This window comes from Arachis stenosperma, chromosome 10, assembly GCF_014773155.1.
Source record: "Arachis stenosperma cultivar V10309 chromosome 10, arast.V10309.gnm1.PFL2, whole genome shotgun sequence".
NCBI lineage: Eukaryota > Viridiplantae > Streptophyta > Magnoliopsida > Fabales > Fabaceae > Arachis > Arachis stenosperma.
In genome coordinates this window covers 110,702,288-110,716,774 of record NC_080386.1, presented here as the reverse complement: position 1 = coordinate 110,716,774, position 14,487 = coordinate 110,702,288, and the positions used below count along the sequence as shown (strand labels likewise).

Here is a 14,487-nt window from a genome sequence, read left to right as displayed (position 1 = left end):
ATAAATATTTAAAAAATAATTTTACAATAAAAAATAACAAATGTTGGTAAATTAAAATTATATTTAATTTTGATGCATTGATAATATAAAGTGTTTTACACAGTCGTGCAATTATATCCGTTCTTTTAGATAATCATTTATGCAGTTAATATAAAAGGTAGTTATTTTTACTTACGCTTTATGTAAGTAGATACACGTGTAAAACTATTTTATACCAATAGTACATCAAAATTAAATTCTTAAAATTATTCCCTAGTTTTTGTTTTTTGCTTTGTGTTATTTTTGGTTAAATTCTTAAAATTCTTAAAGATCCATACAAAGCCCAAATTGGAGTAAGATACTTGAAGTGTAGTCCAAAAAGCTGAAAAGGACGTGAAACTGACCCATTTTGGCCCACTGAGTGAAAGAATAACATTAGCCTGAAAAAGCTGTGCATGTAAATCATATTTTTTTTATTCTTGGGTCGAAACCTCTTAGTGAAAGCCCATTAGAAAATCGCTCGGGAACCAGAGACCGGCTGAACCGAAACCGTTCTGAGTTCTGAGTTCTGACTTTGACCCAAAACGACGACGCCAAACCCTTGCCTCGCATTCTCATCTCCGATTCGGAAACCGCAATTCCTCTTTGTATCAACATCATCTTGTGAAACGCACAGAAAATAGGAGAAGATTTTAACGGAGATTAAGTCTGGTCTGTGGAATTCGAGCGAGAGAGAGAGAGAGAGAGAGGAAAAGCAGTGTGTGAAGTGAAAGAGCAAAGAGGTGTTTGAATTCATTTGAAGAATGGAGGAAGATGAAATTGCAGGGTACGTGACAGCGTACCTGAAGAAGAAAGGGTTCACGCAAACGGAGAAGATCTTCCAGGAAGAATTCCAAACCAACAAGACCAATTCTTCCCCTCTCGAACCAGACATTGCCAAGCACATTCTCTCTTTCTCTCAGTACATTATTCCCCCTTCTTCGTTCTTACACTTTCAGTTTAGGAAAAAACCGCTTTTTCATCTCTCTATGTAGCGATGGAGCTAAAATCTAAGTCCACTTTAATTTTGCAGGTTGGAGAGTGGCCCTGCAAGATTTCACGATGGTTATAGCAGACTAAGATCATGGACTCACTGTTCCCTAGATTTGTACAAGGTTCTTAGTTACTCTTTTTTATTTTTTATTAAAAAAAATTATACATTAGGCCTTTTCATTTAATTTTTTATTGTTGAAATTCGTTTATACAAGATTATTATTTCGTTTTAGTTGCTGGCTTGTGTTTAGTTATAGTAGCGGTTTGTGAATTGCAGCATGAGTTGCTTCGTGTGCTTTATCCAGTGTTTATCCATTGCTTTATGGATCTTGTTGCAAAAGGGCATGTTCAGGAAGGTATTGAAATATCCACCTGAGTTCCAAACGGCCTGCGGCATGTGTTTTGTCATTTATGCTTCTACTTACGAGATTTTGATTGTGGTGTGTATTCTCAGCTCGGCACTTCTTCAATACCTTCCGTGAAGATCATGAAATGATGCACTTAAGGGACCTGCAAAAGTTGGAAGGTGTTCTTTCCCCCACTCATCTGGAGGTTAGTTGCTGTGTTTTAACTTGGAAGTTTCTTCAAGTTGTTCAATCTTTAGCAATCAACATTATATAATCCTTCATTGTTATTCTGACTCAGGAAATGGAATTTGCCCATTCGCTTAGGCAGAGTAAATTCAACATAAAAATATGTGAGGTAATATATGATTCTCTATCAGTTTATGTTCCCAGTTTCATTTTCTTATTAATACAACTATTCCTTCATCCAAAACAAGTAAAATCAATTTCTTTTTTGCTAGTATTCCTATGAGCTTCTATTGCAACATCTACACAGTACACAATCCACTACTATACTTGGTATTATCAATGAGCATATTAACTTCCAAGGTACATTTATTTATTTTAAGTTGCTTCTGCTTATTTGAATTTCTTGTTGCATGTAGTTCATTCTTCATTGTCATAATGCAGTTACTCCTGGACAACCTAGCTCAATTGTTGATGATCCTGAGGCTGTCACCCTTAGTGGAAGCAGCCAAGATGCAGCAAACCAGATAAATCAGAAAGAAATACATTGGGGGGTGAGTCCATTAATATATATACAAAACTTTGCAAAATGAAAGTTAGAAATTATATTGCTTATGTTCTTTCAGTTACCATTGCTCTTGCTACCTTTTGTTGTAGTAGAAGTGTCGCCATGCATGAACATAAAGCTTCATTTTGCTAACGAATACTTCCATGACATATATTAGTTAAGGAAAGTTATTGTGTTGAATGTTCTATGCCTATTACATGCATATATAATGTTGATATTCCTATGTTCAATTATTAATGTTATTTTTAAAATATGTTTTAAAATCCCAGTTTTGACCATAATAGTTAATATTTTTTAGCCCTTCACCATGTCATTTTACTGCTCCAACGACTTGTTTGGTTTTTTAAGGCATTGGATTAGTGGTGCATAGTTGGCTGAAAAAAGGGATTAAATTGTATGTACTGCCATCATAATCCTTGGTATGGGGTTAGTTTCTGTTGGCAATAATTATTGAATAACAGACCTGGCATCATTGGCATCATTCAGCATTGGTTTGTGATGTACAGTATTAAGGACTTATTCATTATCTTGTTTCAATCTCATTATCCTTATTCTGTAGTTGCTTGAAGACTCTCTGGAAGAGCGACTGGAAAAGGCTAGCTCCTTGCTTTCGGATTCTGAGAAGGGTGAAGGGGAAGCAAAAGAGGGGGAGACAGAGGAGAATAAGGTATGTGTTTTCTTAAAATGAACCTTTTGCTCTGTCTACAAAATGTATGGATACCAATTAAATTATTTCAATTACTTATAATTTTCTCAATCCACTGGTCAAATGCTTTCTCACTTTTGTTTTTGGCATGTTTCTCCTTTAGAAACGACCAGTTGAAGGAGGAAAGCAAGGTGCCTCGATCAAAAAGGTAAAGAAGGACAAGGGCGGAAGTGCAACAGGGAAAAACATCAAAGCTGAAGTTAATACTGTATCTGCAGCTCCGCGAGTTAAACCAGAACTTCCCATGCCCATAATGTATTTTTCACGTTTAAATTTTCATTAAATATGGTTATGAATTGAATATATTATGTAGATCAAAGCAGGTTCACTATGCTTTCCTGTTCATTTTTGGGATGAATTTGAGTTGGTGTTAGTATCACAATTCTAAACCACTTTAATGATATTAAAGTAAGAACAAAGCTTAAAAGGTCATTTGATAGGATTTGTACCCCTCGAAATAATTTTTCTTGGGCTGAGAAGGTTCTTTACTGTTTGATTTGTGTCATTGTTAGCTGTACAATGCAAGATGTTAGAATATTTGAAGTTACAGTTTTCAGTTACAAGCTTGTAAATTTGTGATTTAATTCCATTGAATTGTCTAATGGTGTATTCTTGCAGCCCGAGTGAGGTGGAACAGTCAATCCTTGAAGATTTGAGGAACCGTGTACAACTTAGCAGTGTAGCACTGCCATCAGTTAGCTTTTATACTTTTCTAAATACGCATAATGGGTAATGTCTAATACTTGGTCAAACAATGTTATTATGTTTGGGGTTCTGTTGCTGACTACTTATATTTTGGTGAACTACTCAGTTTAAGCTGTTCATCAATATCCCATGATGGATCATTGGTTGCTGGAGGATTTTCTGATTCATCACTGAAGGTACTTTTACTTCCTATTCCACCATCTAAGAGAAGAAATCTCTATTTGTAGTTTTATCTTTACCTTACGGTTGAATTTTATGTTAATCTGGTTTGTCTCCACAGGTTTGGGATATGGCAAAGCTTGGAGAACAGACTGCCAGTTGTAAGTTTGTAGTAGCAAAATATGTTCGTAGACTAAGCCTTTACTGTTGCATTCTTTGCTTGATAAATGTTAATGTGGTTAGAAAAAATGACGATGTTCAGAGGTTATGATTTTTTGCCTTGCAATGTATCTGCTACAGTGTCTAATATATTTATATATCACACCCTGCAAACAACTATATATTAATTTAACTGAGATATTGTGACGTAGTAGTCTCTGATATGTAATACCTTTTTAGATCTTAAAAGTGTAAAACTTAGTTGAAAAAGAAAAAGCCCAAGTGGGATGAAGAATTTGATACATATCAATATGAGATTCTATTTCAAAATGTTTGGGAGAAGATTTAAGGACCCTTGGATTAAATGATGTTTTTATAATTTACATGCGAGAGTGGTTCTTCAAGCAAGGATGGTGCTGGTCAGGTCTGCCAATCTGCTTGTGGCTACTTGAGCTAAAAAACTATGCCTATTTCTGAAAACACCAAGGTCTCTAGTAAAATAAAATATATGGCAGTTGAGTTGAACTAAACAAAAATTGAGATGCTATTTGACAAAGTAATCTTGATTGGAGAGAAGTTTATGCAACTCTTGTAGCATTTGTACATCACCAATTGAGTTTTATCTTCATGTTTTTCTTGCCATAATGTCCATTTGACAATGCTTCTATCATCAGCTCTTTCACAGGATGAGAATGATACATCACAAAATCCACAAATGGGGCAAAGTGGTGGCGGGAAAAGGCAGTATACATTGTTTCAAGGTCATTCAGGGCCAGTTTATGCAGCCTCTTTTAGTCCAGTTGGAGAGTTTATTCTTTCTTCCTCAGCAGACTCAACTAGTATGTACTTGATTTCATGTTCTTCCTCAATTTGTTTTTTCACTTCAGGTCGTAATGTAGGTTTCGTTTATCTTATGTTTGAATTTGAAGCTTATTCTTAGACATGAATTTTATCTGGATTATGCAGTTCGATTATGGAGCACGACTTACAATGCTAATCTTGTTTGTTACAAAGGTCACAATTACCCTGTCTGGGATGTTCAGGTAAACAACTTGTACTTGAATGAATAAAATAAAATAAAAATTAAACAATGATATGCCATGTGTTTTTATTTTGGAAAACTACCAAAAATACCTATGAAGTTTACGAACACTGACAAAAATATCAATAAACTAAGAAAATTAACGCTGCACCCATGAAAGATGGGTTCCGTACGACAAAAGTATCCAAACGCTAATTTTTTGTTGTTTTTTTAATAAAATTCCCAAACTACCCCACCCTCAACCTCAACTCACTTTTTCAACCTTCCATAAGCCACCCTGCACCTTTAAAACCTTTGCCATGGAATCCAAAACTACTCCTAAAACAGACCAGGCCGAAATCGATGGTGGTGGTCGGGGTGGAGGATCGGACCTCAACCGGTTTAGTCACAAGTTTACTGAACCCTCTTTCTGCATGCAGCAACACCACAACCCCTCTCTCTTCTCAGGTGCGCGACGACGGTGTTCGTCGGGCGCGCCACGACAACGTTCTCCTCGGCTGGGACTGGCGCGCCACGGCGACGTTCTCCTAGGTTGGGTCATAGGCGCGCAACGAAAGTGTTGTAGTCACCTTAAGAGTGAGAGGAGGAAGCAGTGAGAGGGGAGGAGATTGGCAGTGACCTGTAGGTGGGTGGCGGACGGCAATGAGGAGGTAGGAGGAGAGTTATGTGATTATGTGAGGATTTTTGAGAGAGGGAGAAGTGAGGAGAGAGGAAGAAGTGAGAAGAGAGGGAGTGACGGTAGAAAGGGGTTAGGGTGCGGTAGTTTGGAAATTTATTAAAAAATTAACAAAAAATTAGGGTTTGGATACTTTTGTCGTACGGAACCCATCTTTCATGGGTACAATGTTAATTTCCTTAGTTTATGGGTACTTTTGTCGACGTTCGTAAACTTCATGGGTATTTTTAGTAGTTTTTCCTTTTATTTTTTTGTTTCATGTTAGGGCATTGCCTGCCTGTTCATTTTGATTATAGAATGCCATGTATTTCTTTTCTCTATGCAGTTTAGTCCTGTAGGGCATTATTTTGCCAGCTCTTCGCATGACAGAACTGCTAGGATTTGGTCCATGGAAAGGATACAGCCGTTAAGAATAATGGCAGGGCACTTGTCTGATGTTGATGTGAGTTATAAATTCCAATATTTTTCAGTTATAATATGCTTTAGAAGCAAAGCTTACCCGTTTCATGATCCTATTTAGTGTGTGCAATGGCATGCCAACTGCAACTACATTGCAACTGGTTCAAGTGACAAAACAGTTCGACTATGGGATGTTCAGAGTGGGGAGTGTGTCCGAGTTTTTGTTGGTCACAGGAGTATGATCTTGTCATTGGCAATGTCTCCTGATGGACGGTATATGGCATCTGGCGATGAAGATGGCACGATCATGATGTGGGACCTCTCTAGTGGCCGCTGTCTCACACCCTTGATTGGTCACACATCATGTGTCTGGTCACTTGCTTTCAGGTGATTCCTGCCTTGATCAAAATATTTCAACTTTGATCATTGTTTGGAAGGAAATTAAAGGTCTTTGAAATTTCTATATCTAACTATTAAACACCACTTATGCTATCAACTATTTTCGGATGTATCAGTTGTGAAGGTTCTGTTCTGGCATCTGGATCTGCTGATTGCAGTGTAAAATTATGGGATGTAAATACGAGCACTAAGGTTTCCAGGGCTGAAGAAAAGTAAGCCTGCTATGGCGATAACATATAATTTTCTACAATAATTTTGTCCCATTGGTAGGAATAACTGAATGACTTTTTTACCTGTAGAAGTGGGAATGCTAGCAGACTCAGATCACTGAAAACATTGCCCACCAAATCTACTCCAGTTTATGCTTTGCGGGTTAGCTCTCATATGCTTTTTTACCTAGTTACATGTTTTTATCCAGTTCAATAATATAATATAATGCTTGTACTCTTGAAAGCAGTTTTCTCGAAGGAATCTTCTATTTGCAGCTGGAGCTCTTGCAAAAAATGGCTAATGCATTTCCCAAGTAGGTCTACAAATATCAGATCAAAGTGGCAGACCGAAAAAACAATGCTTACCAATTACCATATTCCCCATAAGTGCTATGTATTCAATTTTTTGTTTTGTTTTTAACTATTCCTGTAAATTTATTTGAACATACTTTTTCCACTCTGCATCAATATGCATTATGTATCGTGAATTATTCTGAATAGGAGTTACAAGTTTTTGTTACATGGAACTCAGTTTTCTCTTTGGTTAATTTTGGTTCTGACGATATGCATAATTGGCTGGCATAGACATTCCTCCCGGGTAATTTACATACATAAATTGAATGAGGATTAAAATTACAGATATGGTAAATTGAATTTGGTTATATGCAAGTTTTGTTTGATCTTTTATGTAAATCGAAACAACTAAATTTGATTTATATAATTATGATAACTAAATTTGATTTATATAATTATGATAGCAAATAGTCGAATCTATTGAATTTGAATTATCCTAGGTATAGCCCATAGTTAAAGCTATTGAACTTGATTTACAAGAGAGGCATGTAAGGTAAATTGAATTAAGTAGATTCAATTTACAGGAAAACACCATCTATATAAATTGAAAACAATTGATTTGATTTAATATTTGCATATTCTATATAAAAATTCGAATTATCTTGATACAATTTATAGTCACATTTTACTGTTCTCACCATATTCCACGTGAGAGAGTAATCTCACACTACAAATGACAAGGTTCAAAATTATGGACACTGGGACATGGTGAGAGAGTAATCTCACACTACAAATGACAAGGTTCAAAATTATGGACACTGGGACATGATATGAGACACATTGACACACTAATTTTAAAATTTTATAAGACACATAGACACGTATATATATAAAATATAAAATATTTTTTAAATAAATTGTAATGATATTTTGATAATTTATTGATATTAAAATATAAATTAATTTTTTAATTATTTTTAATGTCTTATTTTAATTATATATAAAATATTTAAAATATTTTTTTATTTTAATAAATAATAATATATACTATTTCTAAATTTATTTCAAGGATATATGCTAATAATAAGGCTGGACACACTGACACGTGATGGTATTTAGGTGTGTTCAAGTGTGTGCGGAGAAAATTTTTTTATTTTTTATTAAGACACGGTTGGACACAGCAGACATATGTGTTTGACGAGTGTCGATGAGTTTCGTATCCGAAATGTGTCCGATACAAAGACATGACAATTTAGCAAAATGTTCGTGTTTCATAGATCTTTACCAATAAATTTTATTCTCTTTTGTGTTTTTTTCTTAATTGTCCATCTGTAGTGCACAAGAACTAAAAAATCATCACTAACCATTGTGAGTGTCACTCTTATGAAAAATAAACTTTTTGATTGTATTTATATAGGACATACTCGTAGCAATATCGAATTAAGTAAATTCGATATACTTATTTAAAAATTCCACCTAGTAATTCGAATCAATTAGGTTTGATTTACCTTTTACGCAACCTCCGTAGTAAATCAAAATAAGTTGCATCTGATATACTAGTGGATACCCCCTATAAATCGAACTCATTTGATTCGATTTATTATTGTTGCGTGTTGTTAGAGGCTTATGGCTAGTAAATCAAATCTAATTGATTCGAATTATATTAAAAAAGTGTAAATTGAATTTAATTTATTCGATTTATATAAAATCAAACGAGACATGCATGTAACCATATTCAGTTTAGAATATTTGTGTAATTTTGATCGTTATTCAATTTATCAATGTAAATTACCCCATCCCTTACTTTTGTTTTTTTTTTCTTTTTTTTTTTACATTATTGTTCATTAAATTATGTTATATGAAATTTGAGCAAAAGATTATCTTACTATTATACCATTTTCTTTCTCTCAAATGAAAATAAAACATCTAACGGAGCAGTTTAGAAATCGATATATGAAATTTTTAGGTTTAATTATTTTCTTGATCTCTAATTTTATCAAATTTATAATTAGATCTTTATACTTTTTTTTCAACTAGATTTCTACATTTTTTTAATTTTGTAATTAGGTCTTTTCATGTTAAGAACGTTATAATTAACGAAATATTTTTTATTAAAATACGTGATAAAAAATCTAATTAGATTTTTAATTGTGAATACTTTCAATTTATGGATAAATATTCAGTTAATTCTTAACATTTTAATACTAGAAAGGACCTAATTACAAAATTAAAAATAATATAAAGACTCAATTGAAAGAAAAAAAATAAAGACCTAATTATAAATTTAATAAAACTATAAAAAATAACAGAATAATTAAACCAAAATATTATTATTTAAATATTTAGAATTAACTTTTCTACATTCATACCCAGTCATTTTGAAATTTAGAGGAGTGCCATATTATGGTGATTTATAAATTATGATTGTCATTTACTAGGATTTGTCCTTTTTAATATTTTTATTGGTTGATGACATAAAATTGTGATTGCAAAAAAAGTATTAGTCTTTTTGTAAATGACTAAAGTATTGTTTTTGTCCGATCCCCAACGTTTGGGGTAAGTCATATTTGTATCCCTAACGTTTAAATCGTCTTATTTGTATTCCTAACGTTTATAAAAGTGATTCAATGTTATCCTACTATCAATTATACTAATGAATCAGATTATATTTTTCAATTAGGTCTCACTTGGATGTGTTCGATTTTAATATTATACCCACTATTTGTGTTTAGATTCAATTATGTCCCTAGAAAAGTGAATTATATAAATGTTATAGGAATTAGTTTCAACTTTTGATGAGCTATTTTTCGGAGTGGATCATCGATTCTATCCCAGACATTTGTATTATAACTTCAAGAAGAGATTTTTAAAACTCAAACTAATGCGTTCATGATGTGTAATTGACGGCAGGATAACATTGAATCACTTTTACAAACGTTAGAGATACAAATAGGATGATTTAAACGTTAGGGACACAAATAGGATTTACTCTAAACATTGGGGACAAAAACGATACTTTACTCTTTTGTAAATAAAGTAAGTATTATTAATATAGCTTGCCTCCATTTCTAAATGTTTGTTGTTTTATTAGGACTTAATTCCTAATTACGTTATTCTTAACATTTAAAGTATCATTATTATTTTTTAAATATTTTATTTTATTATATTTTTAAATTAAGACTTCTTTTAAAAATATTTATTATTATTATTGTTGTTGTTGTTGTTGTTGTTGTTGTTGTTGTTGTTGTTGTTGTTGTTTTGATCATATTGAAAGAAATGAATACTTTTTTAAAAAATAATTTAATTTTGACTGTAAAACTAAAATATGATAAAATAAGATGTGTAATAATAAAAATGGTACGTTTTAAATGTTAGATATAAAATTAAAAATTAATCCTAAAAAATTATTATATAAATTAAAAAATTTTGAGAATAAATTAAATGATTTAGCTAATATATACTTTGGATATATAATAAGATAATTATTAATAAAAAATTTTAAATTTTTTTAATAAATACAAAACAAATACATTAAAATTTTAAAATATATGCTTTTAAGACATAAAATAAATAAATCTTAAATTAAATTATTAAAATATTCTAAACTTATTTTGGTAACCCAAACATGTAATTATGAGAATAGGGTTTTGCTAAGAGCACTACGGTTATTTATATTGAATTTTTTTATAATTTTTTATGTTTTCTAATACAATAATAAAAATATTTGATAACAAAAAAATATTAATAAAAAATAGTCAAAATTTATTTTATTTGGTATTCATTAATTGTTACAATAATTAATGAATGTTAAATAAGTAAATTTTGACCTTTTTTTTTGTTTCTCTAGCATTACCAAATTTAGAGATTGATAGTGTAAAAAAATAAATATCAAACACTTTTAGGGTAAAACACTGATAAACCCCATTTGTAGGGTTTATCTTGTGCTTGATTTAAGGGATTTTATGACCTTTTACCCACATTTATTCAATGAAATAGTATGGTTTTATAACTTCTCCCTTAATTGTGCTTAAGAGTGAAAACATGCTTTTTAGGACTTAAAATAGTTAAATCTAATTCTCCTTGATTCCATTAGATGCCTTGATATATTTGTTAAGTGATTTAAGGTTTAGGAGGCAAAGGTTGGATCAAGGGAATGAAGAAAAAAGAATGAAAAGTTAGAGAACTCATGAAGAAATGAAAGAACCGGAAAGTTGTCAAGCCGACCTCTTCGCACTTAAACGACCATAACTTGAGCTACAGAGGTTCAAATGATGCGGTTCCAGTTGAGTTAGAAAGCTAACATTCGGGGCTTCGAAACGATATAAGATTTGCCATAGTTGATACACGTATGGTGGCGCGCACGCGTATAGTACGCGCACGCGCCGTTGCTGCCACCTGGTTCACTTAAAGCAAAACGTGGCCAGCGAATTCTAAAGCCTTGTGGGCCCAATCCAACTCATTTCTGATGCTATTTAACCCAATGAATGAAGAGGGAAATACATGTTAGTTACCATTAGTCATAGTTTAGTTTTAGAAGTAGTTTCTAGAGAGAGAAGCTCTCACTTCTCTCTAGGATTAGGATTAGGATTAGTTCTTAGATCTAGGTTTTAATCTTTGCTTTCTTCTACTTCTACCTTTCCATTCTTTGTTGTTACATTCATCTTCCTCTATTCTTTTGTTGTAATTTCCTTTATGTTGTTCTTATGTTTTGGTGTAGATCTATTATTGTTCCTTCCATTTTCTTTCAATTCAATAAGAGGTAATTCATAATTATTGTGTTCATTTGATTTGTTGTTGTTTAATTCCTTGCAATTGAGTAGTGTAGATTTACTTTCCTTACAATTTTACTATGCTTCTCTTTTGTGCCTTCCAAGTGTTTGATGAAATGCTTGGTTGGATTTTAGAGTAGAATTTTATACTCTTGGCTTGGAAAGGTAACTTAGGAACTCTTGAGTTACTAATGTCCAAGTAATTGATGATTGGGAGCCATTTACTCTAGTTCTCACTAATTGAATTAGTGGAGAGTTAGGACTTATGGACTAGGATTGATATAGCTCATTTGACTTTCCTTTACTACTAGTTAGAGGATGATTTAATGAGATTAATCCTTGCCAATTCTCAAATTGTGGTTAGTGATTAGGATGGAGATCCTTGACCACCAACCCTTGCCAAGACCTTTTTAGCCATTAGTTTACTTTCTTGCCATTTATCTTTCATGCCTCTTATCAAAACCCCAAAAAATAATTCATAACCAATAACAAGACACTTTATTGTAATTCCTAGGGAGAACGACCCGAGGTTTGAATACTTCGGTTTATAAATTTTAGGGGTTTGTTTTAGTGACAAACAACTTTTTGTATAAAAGGATTAGTGATTGGTTTAGAAACTATACTTGCAACGAGATTTCATTAGTGAAATTCTAAACCGTCAAGAATCCAATCATCAAAATGGCGCCGTTGCCGGGGAATTGCAATGGTGTTATGTTATTGGTTATTGTATATATGTGAATATTGTGAATAGCTTGATTTTTGGATTGCTTGTTAGTTTTTGCTAGTCTTAGTATTTTGTTTCATTATTTCTTATTAGTTTTTTTTTGTTTCTTATTTTCTCTTGCTACCATGAATTCTCATTTTGGCTATGAGTGTGATTACAATTATGTTGTAGGTGATGAGAACTTCAATGAGAATGTGTATCAAGAATGGGATAATCAAGGGTGGGAGGAGCCATATGTATATGATCAATCCTCATGGCAACAACCCCCACCAATGCACTATGAAGAAGAGCCATTCTATGATGCATATCAATCCAATGGCTATGGTGAATCTCCTTGTGATTTTCAAGAACCACCACCATATGCCTATGAGTCATATCCTCAACATGACCCTCAACCACACTCACAAGCCTATTTTCAACAAACACCTTTATATGACCATGATCCTTACCCACCATACCAACCTCCTTTTGAACCATATGAGCCATACAAGGAACCACAATTCCAAGATTACTACTCCCAAGAATCAACTCAATACACACCACCACCTTACCAAGAAGAACCACCTTCCTATAATGAACACTTTCTCCAAGACAATGAACCCTCTTATCCACTCCAATCCTCAATGGATGAAATCCTTAGCCTTATACTTCAAGGGCAAGAAGAAATGCAAAGGGAGACACTAGAATTTATGGCTACCTTGACCAAGGTAGTAAGCATTTTAGCCTCCCAATGCTTGAGCACTCAAAGCACTCCCATGGTCACATGTGGAGAATCAATTAAAGAGCATAGCATGAAGGAGAGATTGGAAACTCCGGTGGAAAAGGAGGAATGCTACTTTGTGTTAGAACAATTGGAGGAGCCTATGATTATTGAAGAAAAGGAAGAAGTGGTTGAAGACTTAGGAGATGCGGAACCTCCATGGGAAGCTAAAATCAAAGAAAATCCCTCCAAGAAGAGTAAATTTGATGTTGAGGAGGAATGTGCACAACCTCCAAGGCATATTCTATATGAAGACTTGGAGAGAATAAAGCAAGAATTGAGTTTCCTTGGTGATGAAGATCATGCATCCAATCTTCTTGGTGAAGAATCCTTTGAATTTGAAGAACCTTCTCCCAATGAATTTGAGAGTGATGTGGAGGTAGATTTCTCTCAACCTCCCATTTATGACTTGAGTGATGGAGATGAGTTAGATGAAGTTGATGAACAAAGGATTGAGAATGAAGAAGTTTATGAAGAGGTGGAGATTGACAAAGAAGCAAACAAGGGAGTAGAGCTTGCAATCACATTTGAGATACCTCTCCCCAAGCCACCACCATCCATTATCTCATTCAAGTGGGTAAATTCCTTATGCTCAAGCTTTATTATTCCCCTTGAATATGGTTTGCTTAAGACGGATGGTCAACTAAGACATATTTGTGGCTTTAAGAGTAAAAAGGAGATGGTTAGTGGTTTGAAATATCATTCTAGGTTCATTATGGTTGCATGCTCAAAGCTTAATTGTAAAGGTTGGTGTATAACTAGAATACATGGGCCTAGAAGGATGTTTGGTCACTTTGTTGAGAATTCACCTTGCTCACCACCCACATGGATTAATGATAATCAACTTGGAGATGAGTGTGAAGACAAAATATGGGATCCGGGAACACATGAGGATCAACATTGGGAGCCCATGGTTTGTGAAGAACTCCATCAAAGCTTGGAGATATTAATCTTGAATGATGGAGCTTATTGGAAGTCCAAGCATTGGTGGAAGTTCCAAGATGAGTACAAGCACAAGCCACCTTGAGAGAAGCTCCCCATAAGTCCAACTTAAGGACAATAAAAAAAAGTGCTAGGTGGGAGACACCCCACCATGGTAACTTTTTTTTCATTTTATCTTTTTGTACATATTGGTAGAATTAGTTTAATTTCTTGTTTTGATTGTTTTAATGAGTCTAATTGGTAGTTTAGTATGTTAAATAAGGTTTTATGGTATTTTGGTAGCTGTTTGGAGGTTTGGAATGCTTGGATTGGTGCAAAAACATAGCAAAAATTTTTGAAAAACAGAGCACCATCCACGCGTACGCGCACTGCGTGCGTACGCGCACATCATGCATTTTGGACTATCCACGCACGCGCGCCATGCGTGCGTACGCG

The 14,487-nt window shown here is 33.6% G+C and overlaps 1 protein-coding gene across 1 annotated transcript; it reads left to right on the top strand.

Moving 5' to 3' along the window:
- Positions 1-502: 502 nt before the first annotated feature.
- Positions 503-7,209, top strand: LOC130957982 (transcription initiation factor TFIID subunit 5). Its single transcript, XM_057884851.1, has 19 exons — positions 503-940; positions 1,052-1,133; positions 1,289-1,367; positions 1,466-1,563; positions 1,657-1,713; positions 1,817-1,904; positions 1,986-2,095; positions 2,669-2,776; positions 2,919-3,070; positions 3,434-3,544; positions 3,627-3,696; positions 3,801-3,840; positions 4,513-4,677; positions 4,805-4,881; positions 5,882-5,998; positions 6,077-6,342; positions 6,471-6,566; positions 6,654-6,726; positions 6,812-7,209. The coding sequence occupies exons 1-19, from the start codon at positions 783-785 to the stop codon at positions 6,863-6,865; spliced, it is 2,001 nt and encodes a 666-aa protein (XP_057740834.1). The 5' UTR covers positions 503-782; the 3' UTR covers positions 6,866-7,209.
- The last annotated feature ends 7,278 nt before the right edge of the window (positions 7,210-14,487 follow it).

Excerpts from the sequence above, each read along its gene's own strand:
- LOC130957982 (XM_057884851.1), top strand. The coding sequence starts at position 783 with ATGGAGGAAGATGAAATTGCAGGGTACGTGACAGCGTACCTGAAGAAG. Across the intron at positions 3,545-3,626 it reads TTTCTAAATACGCATAATGG|TTTAAGCTGTTCATCAATAT; the intron begins GTAATGTCTAAT and ends TGAACTACTCAG. Across the intron at positions 6,567-6,653 it reads GTTTCCAGGGCTGAAGAAAA|AAGTGGGAATGCTAGCAGAC; the intron begins GTAAGCCTGCTA and ends TTTTACCTGTAG.